Raw genomic sequence first — 20,375 nt, 5'->3', positions numbered from 1 at the left:
AAAACAAACAAAAAACAAAAGAAAAAAATTAAAGCATAATGCCAGATCTGGGCAAAAACAAAGCAAAACACAACTCCATAGATGTATTCTAGGTAGGATAAGAAGTCATTTACTTTATATAGCATTATCTTGAGAAAAATAAAACTTTTTAAAAAAAATGTGTGGCTTGCCCCTGTAATCCTTTACTGGGGAGGAAGAGGCAGAAAATTGCTATAGAAAATAATTATCTCTACCATTTCTCTAGGCACACATTAACTTAGTGGTCAAAATTCAATGTAGACTTCACACGCTATGTCCTTAGTGCCTTTGACATTGGGTAGAGATTGGTTTGGTACATAAATCCAAGCCAACTCAGTTATCCACACAGTAGGGCTACAAAAGGAAATCTTTACCTAAAACTGTTACCCATCTTACAAAGCCTGTTCTTAAGTGTTCTTTAAGTGATTTCCAAGCAGCAACAAAATGTTCACTGAGCAATGAAGGAAAAAGGTCACACTCATCACTGCCATCACTTAAGATCAGCAGAAATAATCAGTTCAACAAGTATTCAAAAACTTACCTATTAACTTCTGTGAACAATTTTACATATAAAAAAAGTTTACAAATAGCTTTTATGGTCTTCTAGGGGAGAAAGAATAGAAGAAAGTTAAGTTTCAAGCAGGACACTTAGAGGCAGAAACAAATAGATCTTTGAGCATGGTCTTCATAGAGAGTCCCAGGACTGCTAGAGCTACATAATAAGACTCTATACCAAAAAACAGAAAAGGGAAAAAAAAAAAGAATGAAATAAAAAAGGTTAAAATGCAAACACTGAAGTACAAAAACAAAGACAGAAAGGAAAGAAGGAAGAAAAAAAGGAAGGCAGGCTTTTATTCTTTCCCATTTCAACACAAAATGTGAGCCTATAAACAAGGCATTGGGCTCAACCTGGCAATTTCGTAAAGTATTTGGGGACTTCTTAATTCTGCAATATCACCTAAATTCAAAAGCTGGCAGGATTTGGGGGCTCACACCTTTAATCCCAAGCACTTGGGAAGTAGAAGAGGACAGATCTCTATGAGCACAAGGCCAGCTTGGTTTATATACGGAGTTCCAGGACAGCCAGCATGACTGTTACACAGAAAAACTTTGTCTTAAAAACCACAAAAAGAAAATAAGAAAAAAGAGTGTTGGGGTAGGGTGGTGAGGTGGGCCTGTGTGCAAGTTGGGGAAATACTTATCTGCTTTGTGATACTTCAGAGCTCACCAACGCACAGACTTAGTTGCTTTCTTAAGAAGAAAATACACTCAAATATTTGGTAGGTATACAAACTGTACTTTTATAAGCCTAATTTACTTTTTTAAAAGTTTGTAGAGTCTGGCTGGAGAGTGGTTTGACACTGGCTGCTCTTCCAGAGGACAGGGGTTCAAATTCCCAGCACCCACATGGGAGCTCACCCCTGCCTGCAACAAGTTATAGGAGATGCAACACTGTCACAAAGACATATAAATACACACACACACACACACACACACACACACACACACACAACACCAATGCACATTAAAAAAAAATTTTTTTTAGAATTTTGGCCAGCTCTAGATAAAATTAAAATCAGGCACAACAACCAACATTCATGTTTATAAAATACCCAACGGATATCTTAAAAATCAAAATGCAAGCCAGGCCATGGTGATCAATGATACCAGGCAGAGGCAGATAGAGCTTTTATTATGAGCCCGAGTTGAGTTCCAAGACAACCAAGACTACAACCCCGGGGGAGGGGAGGGGGAGAGGATAATCAAAATAAAGACATTGCAAGCTTTAAATGTAAAATGCTTCCTTACAAGTTGCCTAAAAACGGTTACTATCACTTGTTTCTGGATCCAAGAACTACCAAAATGTAATGGCACCATCATGGTAAATTCATTCCCCCAGCCTTGGCAAAACAAAAGGAAACTAGGCTAATATAATTTAAATTATATACCTGTTAGGCTTGGTGGCACACACCTTTATCTCCACCAGGGGGATCAGGGGGGAGGCAGAAGCAATCATCTCTCTCTAGTTTGTAGGACAGCCAGGGCTATGTAGTGATACCCTGAATCAAATTTAAAAAAAAAAAAAAAAAAAGCCAAACAAGCCAGTCCTCGAGACATAGGACTTTAATCCCAACAAATGAGGCAGAGGCAGGAGGCCTCTGTGAGTTTGAGGCCAGTCTGAGCAACATGGCAAGTTCAAGGCCAGTCAGAGCTACAAAAACCCTGTCTTGAAAACAAAACAAAACAACAACCAAAAAAAGTTGAATGGAATATAAACTTAAAAAGAGCAAAAAATTAACCCTCACTACAATGTTAAGAGAAGAAAAGTTACTCATATTAATATAACCCTTAATACTAAGAATAAATCAATCTCAGTATTGAATTTTTTCACCTTTAAATCTCTAGTAATTGGTGCAGGTCAGTGGTGGCACCTGCCTTTAGTCCCAGCACTTGTGAGGTAGAGGCTGGTGATCTGAGTTCCAGGACATCCAGGTCTACACAAAGAAAACCCCAGCTCCCAGCCCCCACCTTCGCCCCCTCAAAAAAGACTCCAGTAATTGCATTCAAAGATATGCAAAGCAAGTTTTGCTTTTTTTTTAAACCATGAGTTAGCCAAAAGCTATACAATTTAGCAAAATACATAAATCAGACCAAGAATGCAATAGTCCACCTGAACAGAAAGGTATGAACAGACTTTAAGATTGAATCACTCAAATCAGAACATCAAAAATTTTCATTTTAAAAAGTTTTCCATACAATATTTCATGTTACTGGTTATGTCAAATTTGGCAACTTGTGAACATATTACAGAAGTACATTTATTATGAGGGTAGGGAATGAAACAAAAATGCAAAGCGAATGTGTCTATAAAATTAATGTCTATGCCTATGAATTTTAAAGACATACTTTTAAAAAATTTCTTTAAGACCTCAGAAACTTTACAGCTGAAATGCTCACATATAACTAAAGTTAGAGCCTTAGAACATTGCCAGACTCATCCTCCTTCCCAACTGTTGCAGCTAGCAAAACTCATGGTTCACAATACAGCTGCTAAAAAAGCAGAGTAAAGCACTAGTTCTATCTTATTTTCATGCCTTCGTCATAAATCCTACTGAGAAACATGGCCCACACGTTCTCTACAACTCGCAGGATACATTTAACTCCATTATACACTCCGCGGGCAGATCGAAGATGTTGAGCCTGTTCTCTGAGTTCAAGAGATGCTTGTAGTAAGGGGGAACATCTTGTGGACTGTCAGATGACCAGTCATTATTCTTCATCATCCTGGCCTCTCAAACAAGTCAGACAGCAAGAGGACCAGGTCGGTGATCATCAGAATAACACTAAACTAACAGTAAGTAGAAAAAAGAACAGACGGTGGAAAGTCTCCCTGCAGGTCTCCTAACAAAGGGGCTGACTGAAGAAAAGAATTCCTTGATCTTGAAAACTGAAATTGCAAAGGTCCAAAAAGTAAATCAAAATAAGCATACAAGCACAAAACCTACTGTACATTTTCAAACTTGTACAGTCACTTTAGTTGGAAGTTCATGACTGGGACTCTTTCAACTTCTTATCTCCATTTCTAAGTACCTAATTCCAGAAAGGCTTCATCTTTTCTCTTTCCCTTCTAAATAAGAAGGGTGACAACAAACTGCAAGGGAAATGCCTCAGGTCTCCTCACCTGATCAAACACCCAGTTTGAGACATTTTGGTTTCACACCAAATAGATATAAAATAAACTGCGGTCCATACTGATTCTTGAGCCAAGGATGGAGAGGGGACTTAAAAAACAGTATTTTGTTGAACTTTACGTTACACTTAAAACCTTGTACTGCACACACCAAGATTTGTCTTCCACCCCCATTCCTTAACAGAAAATCTGCTTCACAGGAGTAAAAACCTTTAAAGGTGGAAAAGCAGAGGGAAAAGAATTAAGTGCAACAGGGGAGAAAGATTTGAAAACCTCATTCGCCAGTAACAAAAAATAGTAAAAGTGCATAAAAGCCCTTACACACAACTGTACCGGCATTTCCCAAATTAAATTGCATGGAGCCGACAATAAAGGTCCATGCAGCTCCCACTTCCAAGCTCTTAATTCCAGAACACACAACCATCTGACATGACATAGTGTTGCAATGAATGTATCAGAAGGCAAAGAAAATGGTTGGGCTGCTGGACGTCTTCAACCAGTCCATTCAAAATCCTTTAAAATTAAACACCGGCCGGAGAAATAGGAAGAGATACACAGAAATACCCTAGAATGAAGGTGCAACCAGCAGAAAAGACGAAGGGAACTATGGAAGGCCGGGAGTCCCGAGACTAACCTGTGCCATCGCTGGCGGACGCCGAGAGGGCCGGAGATGAGAGTTTAGGCCGCTTGGCTGAAGGCGGCCCGGGTTCCACCACATTCTCGGCCATTTTTAATTCTTTCGGAGATACAACCGAGGAAAAAAAACGAGAATCCTGAGGAAATCTCTTCTTCGAAACGGGGTCCCCGCCCCGCTCCTAAGGGTGGGCTCCGGAGCTCCGCCGCCACCCAAGAGGGGTGGGGGAAGTTCCTTTTTCTCTTCGCCTGGTTGCGGTGGCCGGAGAGGGATGCGGACTCAACAGAAATGGTAGGGGCAAGTGCGAGGGGCCGGGCCTAAACCAGGCCGGGAGGAGGGTACAGCAACACTGATCCCACGAGCACGTCCGCTGCAGCGAATTCTCGGGAACTCACAGCTCTACAGACGCAGTCCCCAGCCCGCCACAGCGAGTCCCTGCCCAGCCGAGGTCTCTCGGAGCTCCGCCGCCGCCATCAGCCTCTTCCTCCTCGGCGCTGTCCTCCTCCTTCTCATCGCCACAAGGAGGCGGGGGCGAAAAAAGGGGGAGAGGAGGAGGCGACCAGAGACACTCACCTCCTCCCGGTGCCCCCTCCCGGGCTTGCGCCCCCACCCTGCGAGCCCTCCTCCTCCTCCTGCCGCTGCGCTCTGCGCCGCTGCTGCCGCACCGGCCCCTAATGGCCGCACTGAGCTCACCCGAGCCGAGAGCCAGACTGGCGCCGGAGCCACCTCACATCGCGCAGCGGACAGCGGAGGCGCGGCGACGAAGCCGAGCGTGGAGCTCGCCGGCCCGAAGGGCCAGGGGGGCCGGGCCGAGCAGGGCGGCCCGCCCGCAAGCCCGCGCCGACGCCAAGCCCACCGACGCGGCCTCTCCGCGCGCCGCGCTCTCCGCCTCCACTCGCAAGCCCGTGGAGGAGAAATAAGTACGGCCGCCTCTCTGGCCCTCACGCCCGGCAGCCAGGTGCTGGGAGCTCCCGCCCCCCCCCGGGGGCTCGGCTCGGGGGCCGCCCTGGACGGCGGGCGAAGGCGCCGCGGGGCGCGGGGTTATGTAATGGTCCCCCCTTAGGCGTCGACGCCGGCCCGGGCTGCAGTGGGGGTGTGTGCGGGCAGGAGGGGGCTAGGGGTCGCCTCAGCCTTTGCGCCCCGGGCCCCCAACCACTGTCTCGGTCGCGGCCGCTGCTCTCCGGCCTGGTACCCCCCGCACTCCCTGCTCGCGCAGTTCGCACTCAGCCGGGCGTCCCGCTTGCCCCACTCTCGCCCGGTCCCTCTCGCTCTCTCCTCCCCCCACCCCCCCACAGGCTAGCACACAAACAAGATGGCGGCTGTTGTTTCTTGCCTCTGCCGAATCCTCCTTACAGGATAGCGGTAGCGGCGGCGGCCGGAAATGAGCCAAGATGGGGGGGCGGGGGAGTGGAGAGGGGAGGGGCCGAGGAACCGGGGGCGGGGCGAGGGCGGGGCCTCCTCCTTGCAGCTCACACAATGGGGGAAGCGGCGCCTGGGGGCGGTGCCGGCTCCAATCACGGGATCCGCCCAAGGGCCCAACGCGGTAGGCGCTTCCGCAAACTCCCCCGGCGTCATTCGGTGGCTCCCTTTAAAGGGGAGGTCTTGAAAGAGGGGGGCTCCGGCGTAGACTTAGAACGTATTTTCGGTCGGTGGACACTTAGGTTCCTGGGCTGGGTCTTTGCGCAGAATGTAGTCGGAGCTCTGGCGCTCCTCTGTGAAAATGAGCAGAAACAAGTTGGAGCGCCCGGGTTTTGCCCTCTCCGGTTGATCTTTGGAACTCCATTAAATCCGCCAAGCACCTGTGTGTTCAGGATAGAAACATTCCACACTCTTCATCGCCTTTTCGAAAGGAGCAGTTCATTTCTCAAAGTCACATTGCTAGTCCTTTAAGTTTCCTCTTGAAATGTCTGATTCAAAAACGAAAAATTTGGACTAGGATAATATTGTTAGAAAAATGGGGTGGGGAGGAACCACAGCAGTGGGAGGCTGTTTAGGACTAGACCGTACATGCATTTTTTTTTTTTTTTTTTTTTTTGCCTATTATGTGTCTACACATCCTTACCAGCAACCACTCTTAGAAAAAGAATCCTTGAGAATATTTTTCTGGACCTGCCTGAAACTTCCAAGGTCTTTTGAAGGTATTTCCACCCATCTCTAACAGATGAACTTAATAAAAGAGCACTTTCTGCAGTGCCTTAAATATAAATATGGGAGAGGACAAAAAAATGTCAGGTGCTAAAAATCCATAACTCTAGAAAAGAGTGAGGAAATGCTCCTAAGAAGCTAGTGTTAGAGCAGTCCAATTCGAAGCAAAAAAGTAGGGAGCATGCTTTTAGGGTTCTCAAATTACTGGATTTCTGTGTTTGGGACCCTCAAATATAGGGAAAGTACCAAGGCTGTATGTGACACTGAAGGAAAACTTCCAAGATATTACCTACTGGATGGGTAGTAGGCTTGCCTATTCTTCCTGTGGCCTGAAAAGTTCAGTCACCAGTACTACCAAGAAAATAAAATTTTTTTTCTCAGATTTGTTTTTTAATTATGATTATTTACCTTGTGTGTCTCTGTTGGTATGTATAAATGTTTGAACATATATACCCATGACCCACGTGGAGAGGTCAGAGGACAACCTGGAGAAGTCACTTCTCCTTCTGTACCCATGTTATGGTTCCAAGGATCCAACCAAAAGCTGGGGCTGAGCAATTGTTTCTACACTTGCTGAACCCTCTCATCAGGTCATATTTTCTCACATTTCATATCTTGACCTGTTTTGCTAGTGGCCAGACATCCTCCATTTTTGCTGTTTGACTTCTAAGGGTATAGCTTGAGAAACCAGAATTAGCTGGGTGGTGGTGGTGCATGCTTTTAATCCCAGCACTCAGGAGGCAGAGGCAGGTACTTCCAAACCAGCCTGGTCTACAGAGCAGGTTCCGGGATTACACAGACAAACCCTCTCTTGAAGAAAGAAGAGGGACTCTAAGCTGGTGAGGTTAAGACCAGACTTCCATCCCCAGGAGCCATGTGGTGGAATGAGAACTGACTCTGAGACATGACAAGCATCTAAAACTCATGAGAATGAACCTGTGAAACAACTCTAGCTGCCCACCACAGGAATTCTGTCTTGTGACCTTCAAACCTAGTGCAGGCAAACTAGTGGAGAGTAGGGGGTGCAGTACCTGAGAATCGAAGCCATGGGTTGCCTTAGAGAAAGGGGCAAGTTGATTTTTACATGGAGACAAGGTCTCATTAAGTTCCCAGGTTATCTCTGGACATGCAATCCACCTGTCTCGGCGCCCTGAGCGTTGTCATGATAGGTGCAGACCACCACACGTGGCTCAGGACGTCCTTAAAACTCACAGGAGAGGGGTTGGGGATTTAGCTCAGCGGTAGAGCGCTTGCCCTGGCGGGGGGAAAAAACTCACAGGAGAGGGCTGGGGAGATGGCTCAGTTTTCAGAGTGCTCTGCTAGCCTGTGTGAGACCCTGGGCTCAACTCTCCAGCATCACAACTGGGCATGGCTTACACACACCTGTATAAAGGGTAAAGGCAGGTCAAGAACGGGACCTTCACAGTAACCTGCACTACTTCAAAAGTGGGGTTATGCCTTTTGGGAGGAGGAGGCAGGAAGATCTCTCAGTTTGAAGGCCTGCCTGCTCTACATAATGACAGGACAGCCAGAACTACATAGAGAGACCCTATCTCAAAACAAAACAAAAAACTGTGAGATTTCAGGGGCTGGAAAAACCACCCTTTCCAGAAGACTCCAATCTTGATTCCCAGCATCGACGTGGCAACTTAAACCATCTGTAACTCAGTTTGAGGGGACCCTATACCCTTTCCTCCAAAGACAGCAGTCATGGCCCACATACATACATGTAGATAAAACACTCTTAAAGTGGAATTATATCCAATGCAAACAAGGGAAATTCAATCAGTCATAGGTTTAGATTGTGGAAGTCAGGCATGGGGGCACATGCCTTTAATCTCAACAGTCCAGAAATGGAAGCAGGCAGATATCTGGGAGTTCAGAGCCAGCCTGGTCTACCCAGGGTTCCAGGAAAACCAAGGCTGCAGGAGAGAGACACCCAAAAGAGAAAAAGACTGAACACTGGGTTGAGGATTTAGCTCGGTGGTAGAGTAGGCTGCAGATGTGAATTTTAGGATCTGTCCTCAGCACTGAAAAAAAAAAAGAGGGAAACGTTTATGCCACACAAGTTGTCTCTTGTCATTTGTGGGGAACGAGGATACAGTGAAGGCTAGCAGGGAAGAGCTGGGACAACGAAGCCAGAAAGAACCAGGCTTAAAGGCCAGCTTTATCATCTAGAAGCTTTAAGATTTAGGCTGATTAATCGCCCGTAAGGTGGGATTCGTAATCAGGCCTAGTTTATTCTATGGCTGAGAGGTAGAGCATGGAGTTAGCACGAAGCCTTGTGCTCTAGCCCTGTCACAGGGTGGAGGAAGGATAGTGATACCACACACAAGGCCTGGTAGAGTGACCCCTCAATACACCACTTTACACCTTCCTAAGGAATCCAGAAGGAATGGAAGCAGGGGCACTCAAGTCTGAGACCGGCCTAGATGACAGACTCAAAACTCTGACTCCTAAATTGGTGAAAAGGTAAAGAGGTGTTTGTAACTCAGAGAAAGCACTAGACAGAGCCCTAGGGAGACGACCCAGTTGGAAAAGTGGTTGCCACACAAGCGTGAGGCCCAAGCACTGATTCCCGTTACCCATATCAAGATAAAATTCCACACGAGGAACTCCAAAGTTCCCCTAAGCAGCAAACTATCCTGACAGGGGAGCTCCAAGTTTAATGAGACCCCATCTAAAAATTAGGCGATACCCAGAGAAACCCTGTCTTTGAAACACCTAAAAAGCTAACAATGAGGTGCAGAGGTCTAGAGGAAGACATCTAATACTGAACTCTGGCCTCTGCGTGCATGTACACACAAGCACATGCTACGTGACTCCAGCTACTGGGAGAGTGAAAAATGAAACTATATGAGCACGTTAAAACAGAAAGCTCCTCATGAACATTCCTGGGTGCCCTGACAGTTGCCATAGATTTGAACCCTAGACAGAAGAGGGAACACAATCTCCTTGTATGTGCTCACCTCAGTTATACTTGGCCAAGACAGCCCCACATGAGCCATAGGGGTCAATCTGTCCAAACCCTCCTGCTCCCCCTTTTTTTCCTGTTTTTTTTTTTCTTTTTTCTGGAGCTGGGGACAGAACCCAGGGCCTTTCGCTTGCTAGGCAAGCGCTCTACCACTGAGCTAAATCCCCAAATCCTTTTTTCCTGTTTTTTGTTTGTTTGTTTTGTTTTGTTTTGTTTTGTTTTGGTTCTTTTTTTCAGAGCTGGGGACAGAACCCAGGGCCTTGCGCTTGCTAGGCAAGCACTCTACCACTGAGCTAAATCCCCAGCCCCTGTTTGTTTTTTAAGGTTTATTGAGACTGAGTTTCTTCTCTGTGTAGCCCTGGCTGTCCTGGAATTCATTCTGTAGACCACACTGGCCTTGAACTCACAGAGACCTGCCTACCTTTACTTCTTGAATGTTGGGATTAAAGGTATGTGCTCTCACCACCACCTGGCTTTACTTCCATAGTCTTTTTTTTTTTTAAGGTCTTTATTTTATTTTTATGTATGCGAGTACACTGTTGCTGTCTTCAGACACACCAGAAGAGGACATCAGATCCCATTACGGATGGTTGTGATCCTACCATGTGGTTGCCGGGATTTGAACTCAGGGCCTCTAGAAGAGCAGTCAGTGCTCTTAACCTCTGAGCCATCTCTCCAGCCCACTTCCATAGTCTTAATGAACCTCCTCCAAAAAGAAATTGGTCAATTCAGAAGAAACTGCTACTTAAGACTATCCTGATTAGTAAATTCCTGGGAGCACTAGAGGGAACAGTTCTTAACAGGGCACAGGGAGCGAGACTATGGAGAGTTCGTATTAGATATGGAATGTCATTTTGGGAAAATAAACTTCTGGGAATAATACCAATATATGGATGTTGTCTGAACTATGAGCTTAAGACAAAAGCTGAGGTTGGCAGTGCATACCTGTAATCCCGGCACTGAGGAGGCAGAGGCAAAGGATTCAAAGTTTGAAAGTCCAAAGCCAGCCTAGGAAACACACCCAGCTCTGTCTTTAAAATAAGGATTTTTAGCAGAGCAGTCGTAGCCGATCCCTTTAATGCCAGAGCCAGGTGGGTCTGTGAGTTCAAGGCCCTTGTCTATGTGGTAAGCCACGCCTGGTATGAGAGAAACCCTGTCTCAAAAAAAACCTAAATAACATTTAAAGTAAGAGCTGGTTGTTGGTGGCACACACCTTTAATCTCAGCACTTAGGAGGCAGAGGTAGTCAAATCTCTACAAGTTTGAGGCCAGCCTGATGCACAAAGCAAGTTCCAGGACAGCCAGGACTACAAGAAGAAAACCTGTCTGGAAAAAACAAAAACCAGGAAGAAAGGGAGGAAAAGAGGCAAAAGGATATCTTGTATATAAACACACACATATACATATACAGTATACATTCTGTACAATTATTGGGCTAAAGAGATGGCTCAGCACTTAAGAGCACTGGCTGCTCTTGTAGAGGACCTAGGTTTGATTTCCAGCACCCACACAACCCCTCACAACCCTCTGTAGCTGCAGTTCTAAAGAATTCAAAATCGGGCTGGAGAGATGGCTCAGTCTTTAAGAACTCTGACTGCTCTTCCAAAGGTCCTGAGTTCAATTCCAGCAACCACACGGCGGCTCACAACCATCTGTAATGGGATCTGATGCCCTCTTCCGGTGTGTCTGAAGACAGCTACAGTGAATACATAAACATGAATACATAAACAAATTCTTTTTTAAAAAATGAGCTACAGCTATAGCGTACTGCAGTGTACTTATATATAATAAATAAATAAGTCTTTAAAAAATTCAAAACCTGCTTTTGGCCTCTGGCCTCTGAGGATATCAGACACATATGTGGTGGTGCACAAACACTCATGCTGCCAAAAATACTCATAAATACAAAACTTTAGAAAAGAAAGAAAGAGGCACACAACTTTAATCCCAGGACTCGAGAGGCAGAGGCAGGCAGATCTTTGTGAGTTCAAGTCCAGCCTGGTATACAGAGTGAGTTCAAGGACAGTCAAGGCCACATAGGGAAACCCGACCTCAAAAAAAAAAAATTAACGTTAACGGTGGATCCGGTAAGATGACTCAGTGGATGAAGTGCCTGCCACGCACGCATGAGAAGCCAGATTTGGACCCTTAGCACCCACAAGAGCACCCAGGTGATACAAACCACTTACCTGCAATCCCGGTGCCGGGAGATAGAGGAAGGAAGGTTGCTGGCCAACCGGTCTAGCCAACTGGTGAACTCTACATCCAATGGATCCTGTCTCAAAAAAATTGGATGGAAGGTGAAAGAGAAAACCAGCCAACATCAACCTTGGCCTCTATGCATGCGCCACACACTGCCCCATCCAGGGGCATTGTCTTAGTCAGTAATAAACCATGACCAAAACCAACTTGGGGAAGACAGGGTTTATCTCATCTTGGAGCCCATCATCCAGACAGGCCAGGGCAGGAACTCTAGGCAGGAACCTGGAGATAGGAGTTGATACAGAAACCACGGAAGAGCACTGCATAATTTGCTCAGCCTACCTATGTCATCCTGGAGTGGCACCGCCCACAGTAAGCTGGGCCCTCCCACGTCAATCATCAATCAAGAAAATGTGCTACAGGCTTGCCCGAAGCCCAATCTGGAGGGGGGCCTTTTCTCAACCAGGTTCCCTCTTCTGAAAGGACACTCGCTTGCACCAAACTGACATAAAACTAGCCAGTGCAGGCACATGCACCACAGACGTGCATGGACGCACACCACACACACACACACACACGTTCGCCACAAGACACATACGTGATATCTTAAATATGTTGCAAATCCTGATCAACTCAAAATAAGCAAAACCATGGCTCAGAAAGGTCCTTTTGTAATCAAGAGAGAGCTTTCAACGGATGGTGATAGAAACGTATGCAAATGAGATGGCTTTCTGATGCCTTGTAGCCCCCTTAGCTCAAGCCATGCCTGGTAACTATGACTGCAATGTGTAAATCTATCAGACTGGGGTGCTACCTAAAAGATCTCAAAATAGCTCTGCTCTGTTTGCTGTGGTAGGCGTATGTTCCAATCAGAATAGCTCATTCTTTACTATTGTTGCTATGGGACAAACTATTGGCTCTCAACCTTAATCCCTTCCTCCAGAGAGGGAGGGTGGGCAGAGGGGCTGTGGAAGAGCATCTTTCCCAGAGTCTAATGTAGCTGGAGTGTCCTCAGCAGGAGATGTAACCCAAGGCATCTCGTGTGTAGCTTCAGAAGGACCCTTGGGCACATGACCTTGGAGATAAAAATATCAAACAAATAAAAACCTAGTTTTAGCTGGGCAGTGGTGGTCCAGTCCTTTTAATCCCAGAAATTCACAGGCAGAGGCCAGCCAGGTCTACTGGATTCCAGGACAGACAGCCAGAGCTACACAGAAAAGTTGTCTAGAAAAAAAAAAAACGGGGCTGGAGAGATGGCTCAGCGGTTAAGAGCACCCGACTGCTCTTCCAGAGGTCCTGAGTTCAATTCCCAGCAACCACATGGTGGCTCACAACCATCTGTAAACAGATTGATGCCCTCTTCTGGTGTATCTGAAGACAGCTACAGTGTACTGATATGTAATAAATAAATAAATCTTTAAAAAAAAAAAAAAACAAAACAAAACAAACACCTAGCGTAGTTCAGTGGACCTTTGTGAACTTTAATTTGGGCTCCAGATTCAAAGTTAATAAAGATCATATGTTTTCTGTCTTCCTCTGCTGGTTATTTAGAGAGAGACACAGTCACAAATGAGGAGTGATACCATAGGATGGTTGATAGAATACTGGCTTTATTGGGTCCATTGTGGAAACAATGTGCTCCCTCAGTTCAGAGGAGCTCCGAGTTGGACATGGCGACATAATTCCTGGATATCCAATATAATTCAACCACGGGACAGAAGTCTGAGCACAATATACCAGCTACAACCGAAGCAAACGATAAGACAATATACTGAGGCCACTGGCCTGGAAATTCTGGTATTGGACGACATATAACACCAACTCCAGGGGGATTTTATGCCTCTGAACTCCCCAGGGACCTGCAGTTATGTGCACATACTCACACAGACACACATACATGTAATTTAAAATAAATACAGTTTTGCCAGGTGTTGGTGGAGGCACAGACCTTTAATCCCAGCACTTGAGAGGCAGAGGTAAAGTGGACCCCTGTGAGTTCAAGGCTGGCCTGGTCTACACAGGGAGTTCCAGAACAACCAAGGCTACACAGAGAAACCCTGTCCTGAAAAATAAGACAAAACTAAATAAATAGTTTTTAAATTAAATTTGATTTAAAACTGGGAAAAACTCATGTGATATAATCCGATATCTCTTTGTATCCATGTAGGCAAAGGTGTTTAGTCTGAACCAAGGGCATTGGTGCTGTGATTAGGGGGCTAAATGTATGGCCTAAGAGTCACTAGAGGCAAGCAGGACAACAAGGCTGCCTGGATCCACTCTTTCAATGTGACAAACACCCCAGGCCATGTGACATCAGGTACAAGTCTAGGTGACACAAAAGGAACCTCTCTACTTATTCTCCTAATCACAAGGCTCACTTCACTGAAGGTTTATCCTTTTTAGTTTTTTTTAAAGATGTATTTATTTTTATTTATATGAGTACACTGTAGCTGTCTCCAGCTACACCAGAAGAGTGCATGGGATCACATTACAGATGGGTGTGAGCCACCATGTGGCTGCTGGGAATTGAACTCAGAACCTCTGGAAGAACAGTCAGTGTTCTTAACCCTTAACCACTGAGCCATCTCTCCAGCCCAGGTTTATCCTTTAAACTACTTTCTTGACTCATCTCAGCATATATCAGGAGGCCAAGGCAGGAATATTAGTTCCAGTCAAGCCTGGGGTACACAGTTCTAGACCAGCCTGGGCCACTGAGCAAAAGTCTGGAGAGAGACAGAGACAGAGACAGAGATAGACAGAGAGAGAGAGAGAGAGAGAGAGAGAGAGAGAGAGAGAGAGAGAGAGTGTTGAGATGGCTCAAGCCTTATCATCTTAGTTCCTATGACCCAGATGGGAGGAGAGAACTGACTCCTACAAGTCGTCTGCTGACTTACACAAATGCACACCCACTAGGCGCACACATAGACAGACACACAAACATAAATGACTGAATGTAACATATTTAAAACAGAAAGCGATTTCAAATCAAGTATGGATCAACATTCCCATCCTTTTTTGTTTGGTTGGTTTGGTTTGGTTTGGTTTGGTTTTCGGCTTAGGGTTTCTCTATATGACCCTGGCTGTCCTGGAGATCACTCTGTAAACCAGGCTGGCCTGGAACTCAAAAGATCCACCTGCCTCTGCCTCCTGAGGGCTAGGATTAAAGGTATGGTGTACACTACTATGACCAGGCTTCAGGAAGATTTCTTTTTAGGTGAGTGTGTGTTCCTATTTTTGTGTGTGCTTATGAATACAGGTACACACAAAGGCCAGAAGTAGGGGCTGGGGATTTAGCTCAGTGGTAGAGCGCTTTCCTAGCAAGGGCAAGGCCCTGGGTTCGGTCTTCAGCTCCAGAAAAAAAAAAAAAAAGACAAAGGCCAGAAGTATCAGATCTCCTGGAGCTGGAGTTATAGCCTTTATGAGTCGCCAAATATGGTTGCTAGGAAAGGAACACCAGCTCTCTGGAAGAACACACTGATTCTTTTTTTTTTTTTTTTTTTTTTGGTTCTTTTTTTCGGAGCTGGGGATTGAACCCAGGGCCTTGCGCTTCCTAGGCAAGCGCTCTACCACTGAGCTAAATCCCCAACCCCCCAATTTACTTTTAAGACAGGGTCTCATGATGCATCTTTGGTAGATGAAACCCACTGTGTAGAGCATGGGTGGACTGTGCCTGCCTCTGCCTCCAGAGTGCTGGCTTTAAAGGCATGAGTGTGCCACCCACTATTGATCCTCGGTTCAACCGTGTTTTGTTCCAGTTCAGCTTTAGACAATCGGATGGGTCAGGCATAGGGTACACATCTGTAACTCCAACACTTTGAAATTATAGATGAGGCTGAGCTTGGAGGTTTAATGTAAGTTTGAGGCTAGCCCAGACCAGGTAGACCTGGGTTAGCCTGGGATACAAAACAGGATCCTATCCTGTCTTAGGGCTCTGAATTGAGCTCAGTTTGTACTTACCGAACAGGACAGTAACTGTGTCATAGTGGCACCATGACCTCCCTACTAAATACAGTCCACCTTGGAATTAATTCACAAGGGCCTGTCTCAAAAAAACACCATACAGGTAGCTGGAGAGTTGGCTCAGTGATTAAGACTTGACTTTCCCAGGAGCCATATTAGGCCTTGGACAAAATTACAGCCCTCTTCTAGCCTCTGCATGGACCACCCCCCAAGCCCCCCCCCACATTATACTCACACAGACAGACAAGATAGACAGCCATACATAAATAGAAATAAAACAAATCTTAAAAAACAACAGCAACAACAACAAATGGACTGAAGAGATGGCTCAGCGGTTAAGAGCACTGGTTGCTCTTCTAGAGGTCCTGAGTTCAATTCCCAGCAACCACACACCAGCTGACAATCATCTCCAACTGTAGTTGTAGATGAACTTATATATCCCATGGGATGCGGTTCCTTCTTCCGGCGTGCAGACAAACATCCAGATGGAACACCTATACGTTAAATAAATAAATCTCTAAGACAACAACAAACAAAAAACTGGGAGCAAGGGCTACATAGCTGGAAACAACGAAGAGATTCTGCCTCAAGCAAGTAGAAAGGAAGACAGATAGCTGAGGCTATCCTCCAATCTTTCCACTCTAGGCTAAGCTACGCAAGCACTGTTACTCATACACCCCAGTGCAGTACAGGCTCAGTTGTTCCCACCCATGCACACACAAACAGAGCCAGCTGACACCTTCCTTATAACTCTAGGGGAAGCCAAGCAGCTGGACAGCAAAGACTTGGCATGCATGATACCCTGGCCCAAGGTTCCATCCCCAGTATCAAAAAAAAAAAAAAGTTAACAAAATGTCTTCCCTTTTCTGTTGAGTTAGAGATCGTATAACTTTGGTTCTTTTTTTTTTTTCGGAGCTGGGGACCGAACCCAGGGCCTTGCGCTTCCTAGGTAAGCGCTCTACCACTGAGCTAAATCCCCAGCCCCGAGATCGTATAACTTTGAATACACATTTGCGTGACTTAAGGATCATGCATGTTAGGGGCGGAATTGGTCAGCTACAGGATAACCACTATCTTTTGTTTCTCTAGATAATATCAAACTTCTGAGTATTTATGAATTTAAGCCACAGAAAATGGCCCATGAGTTGCTAATGTCAAGTTTTTTCTTCCTTTCTTCCTTTCTTTCCTTTTTTTTTTTCTCTTGAGATAGGGTCTCCATTATGGGCTATCCTGGACCTCACTTATAGACTATATAGGCTGTCCTCAAACTCAGATCGATTTGCCTCTTTCTTGGGAGTGCTGGGATCAAAGATGCATGACATCGCATTCAGCCTGGTATTGTCAAATTCCTTAATTTTAACCACTCCAGAGTTTTTAGTTTTCATTGTTGTTACTAGTTTGTCTAGGGTTTTTATTTTATGTGTGTGTTTGTTTGTTTGTTTAACAGAAGATCCCTTGTATCCCTGACTGCAATATGTAGCCCTGGCTGTCCTAGAACTCACCATATAGGCCAGACTGGCCACAAACTCACAGAGATGATCTGCCTCTTTCTCCCAGGGCTGGAAATAAAAGCAGGTGATATCCTGTGCCCAGCCTGGTGTTGTCAAATTTCTTAATTTTAGCCTCTAACTTGATATATACCAAGGATGACCTTGAACTTCCAAACCTCCTTCCTGAATCTCTCTCTCCTGGGATTGTAGGTGTTAGCGCTTCCCAAACAACCTGGGATCTTGAAGTTCCGGGCAAGTGCTCTGTGGCTGGTCCCAGCCTCAGTCCCAGCATTTGTTTTGTTCTGTTTCTTTTTTTTTTTTTTAATTTATTTTTTAAGATTTTTATTTTATTGTATGAGTACACTGTAGCTGTCTTCAGACACACCAGAAGAGGGCATCAGATCTCATTACAGATGGTTGTGAGCCACCATGTGGTTGCTGGGATTTGAACTCAGGACCTCAGGAAGAGCAGTCGGTGCTCTTAACCACTGAGCCATCTCTCCAGCCCCTTGTTTCTTTTTTTTTGAAGGGGGGGTTTCTTGTTTGTTGTTTTTGTTTGAGACAGGGTTTCTCTGTGTGGCCCTGGCTAGCCTGGAACTCACTCTGTAGACCGGTTTGTCAAACTCCAAGAGCTCCGCCTACCTCTGCATCCTGAGCGCCGCTGCCCAGCCAGGAATCGGAGAGAAAAGGGAGAATTTTAATAAATTGGAACCTTCAAAAGCATTCTCTAAGGAATTGACTTCCTCTAGCCACCCACCTTTCATTATCTCCCAATATGTAATATCTAATTATGAGTTCTCGAAACCTGGCATTAGAAAAACAAGTGCTTAATGAATGTGTTTCTTATCCAAACTGTTGCAGCATAAGAGGACAGGTTTAGGAATGATCCAAGGGACCGTGTCCTTGGTGTGGTCGCACATGCTTTTAAACCAAGAATCTGGGAGGCAGAGGAAGGGGGATCTCTGAATTCAAGGCCAAAATGACACATATAGTAAGTTCCAGACCAGCCAGGCCAGCAAGGACTGAATAACAATTTAAGTGTTCAATGACCAAGTACTGGTTAAATGCAGATTAATATTCTTTTTGTTTGTTTGTTTGTGTGTTTTATGAAGTTCTTACCATGTAGCCCTGACTGGCCTGGAACTTGTTATGTAGACTAGGTTGGTTTTGAACCTGTGGAGATACACATGACTGTCTCCTTAGTGCTGTGACTAAAGCCATGCATCACACATGGCTAAGTTTAGTGTTCTTTGGAGTACCAAGGAGAAGGTTTTTACTCATCCCTTTAAAAATCATTTGTAACTGGGAAGTGATAGCCCACTTGTTGAATACCAGCACTTAGACAGGAAAGGTTGGTGGATTTCTAAGTTCAAGACCAACTGGGTCTATAAGAGCTCCAGGATTGTCAGGGCTACACAGAAAAAGAAATAAAAACAGACAAATACAACAAAACAGCAACAACAACAAATTATTTGTTTAAAAAAAATGTTATTGGGGTTGGGGATTTAGCTCAGTGGTAGAGCGCTTGCCTAGCAAGTGCAAGGCCCTGGGTTCGGTCCTCAGCTCTGAAAAAAAAAAAAGTTATTGATATGTCTGAGTGTGGGACAGCACATACTACAACATGTGTGTGGAGGTCGGAAGACAACGTTTAAGAGTTGGCTCCCCACACCAGGCATGGTGCTGCAGAACAGCCAAGACTACACAGACGGAACGAACAAGAGTTGGTCCTCTCTCCCCACAGGGGTCTACGGGGCTTGAAATCAGTTCATCAGACTTGCATTTAAAAGTACTAGCTGCTCTTCCAGAGGACTCAGGTTCCATTCCCAGCACCTATATGGTGGCTCATAATTGTTCACAGCCGTAGTTTGGGGGGATTTGATGCCTTCTTTTGGTCTCCATGAACATCCCACATGCGCATGGTGTGCAAATGGACATACAAGTAAAACATCCAAACACATTTAAAAAAAAAAAATCTGCCTGGTAGTGGTGGCAGTGGTGGTATCAGGCAGAGGCAGATCTCCGAGTTCAAGGCTATTCTGGTCTCCAGAGTGAGTTCTAGGACAGCCAGGGCTTGAAAAACAAAACCCAAAACAAAAACTTACAGAAACAAAACCAATAGATTAGTTTATTATTGCTTTTGTGTGTGTGTGTGTGTGTGTGTGTGTGTGTGTGTGTGTGTGCGCGCGTGCGTGCGTTACTGACATTCCTTCTCATGGGGAGACATAGCAATGAAGAAACAACTAACAACTACCCCTTCTCCTTTGGCCCAAATGAAAAACCAAGGCACAATTCAACCAAAGTTCATTCTGGAAAGCCAGTGAGTTTATTGGGCTCCCTGACAGAGAGATTACTTCCAGGAGCATCATTGCCTTTCTCCCAACAGGCTGTACCTGAAAAGTCATTACCTAGCAAAGACGAGGGTTTTTTCTTAACCTAGTAGATGAAATTTTCTTTAGTCTTCCCTGGACCACATACTCTAGCCCTACCCTGATGCCCAGTTCAGTTAAGGCACCACGTGGTAAGAAGGAGCTGGACACTCCGGTGAGGGTCTCACAACCTCCTCTCCCTCCCCGGGGGTGTAAACCACTACCAGGCCCAGCTGGATCTTTTCCCAGTGGGTGAAGCTGACTTCTCCAAAATGGCAGTTGCTTGGCTTGCAGGGCGGTCACAGTGAACGTGTTTATGTGCACGAATGCGTGCAAGAATGCTTGCTTATGCTTGCTCACGCTGAAAGCCAGAGGACTACGTCAGGTGTCTTCCTCTGCCTTCTTGTAGCAGACAGGGAGTCTTCCTGGCCTGGAACACACTGATTGGTCAGACTGGTCGGCTAGGTAACACAAAGGTCCACCTGTCCCCACTAGTAGCTTTATTGTGACATACAAATGAACTACATAAGAAAAGACTTGGGGTTGGGGATTTAGCTCAGTGGTAGAGCGCTTGCCTAGGAAGCGCAAGGCCCTGGGTTCGATCCCCAACTCCGAAAAAAAGAACCAAAAAAAAAAAAAAAGAAAGAAAGAAAAGACTCCCAAGATATATGATATGGGAAAGAACTGTACTGGTAATACAACTGGGCGGTGTTGGCCAGTATGTACAAGATCTTAGGTTCAATCCCCAGCACCACAAAAAGAGAAAACACACCGGCAGAAGAAGAATCCTGGGGCTGGAGAGATGGCTCAGCAGTTAGGTACACTGGGTGCTTTTGCAGAGGACCCAGGCTCAGATACCAGCACCCACATTGCTCACAGCCGTGCCTACTACCACC

The 20,375-nt window shown here is 45.5% G+C and overlaps 1 protein-coding gene and 1 long non-coding RNA gene across 3 annotated transcripts in view; both read right to left on the bottom strand.

The window, feature by feature from the left end:
- Nucleotides 1–5,701, bottom strand: part of Ep300 (EP300 lysine acetyltransferase) — a 71,171-nt gene extending 65,470 nt beyond the window's left edge. For both annotated transcript variants that reach the window (XM_087559839.1, XM_087559840.1), the window contains exon 1: nt 4,344–5,701. In XM_087559839.1, the coding sequence (XP_087415965.1) occupies nt 4,344–4,437 (94 nt within the window). In that variant the 5' untranslated portion in view covers nt 4,438–5,701. The remainder of the gene's footprint in view (nt 1–4,343) is intronic.
- A 2,583-nt stretch (nt 5,702–8,284) lies between these two features.
- LOC120093697 (uncharacterized) overlaps nt 8,285–20,375 on the bottom strand; it is a 38,225-nt gene continuing 26,134 nt past the window's right edge. The window contains exons 3-4 of the long non-coding RNA XR_015625792.1: nt 11,651–11,736; nt 8,285–8,518 (exon numbers count right to left, since the gene is read on the bottom strand). This is a non-coding gene — a long non-coding RNA (uncharacterized LOC120093697). The remainder of the gene's footprint in view (nt 8,519–11,650; nt 11,737–20,375) is intronic.

The sequence above is a fragment of the Rattus norvegicus genome, chromosome 7, assembly GCF_021556685.1.
Source record: "Rattus norvegicus strain SHRSP/BbbUtx chromosome 7, alternate assembly SHRSP_T2T, whole genome shotgun sequence".
NCBI lineage: Eukaryota > Metazoa > Chordata > Mammalia > Rodentia > Muridae > Rattus > Rattus norvegicus.
Note: the sequence above shows the minus strand (reverse complement) of the source record. Positions and strands in the feature narration are given on the sequence as shown.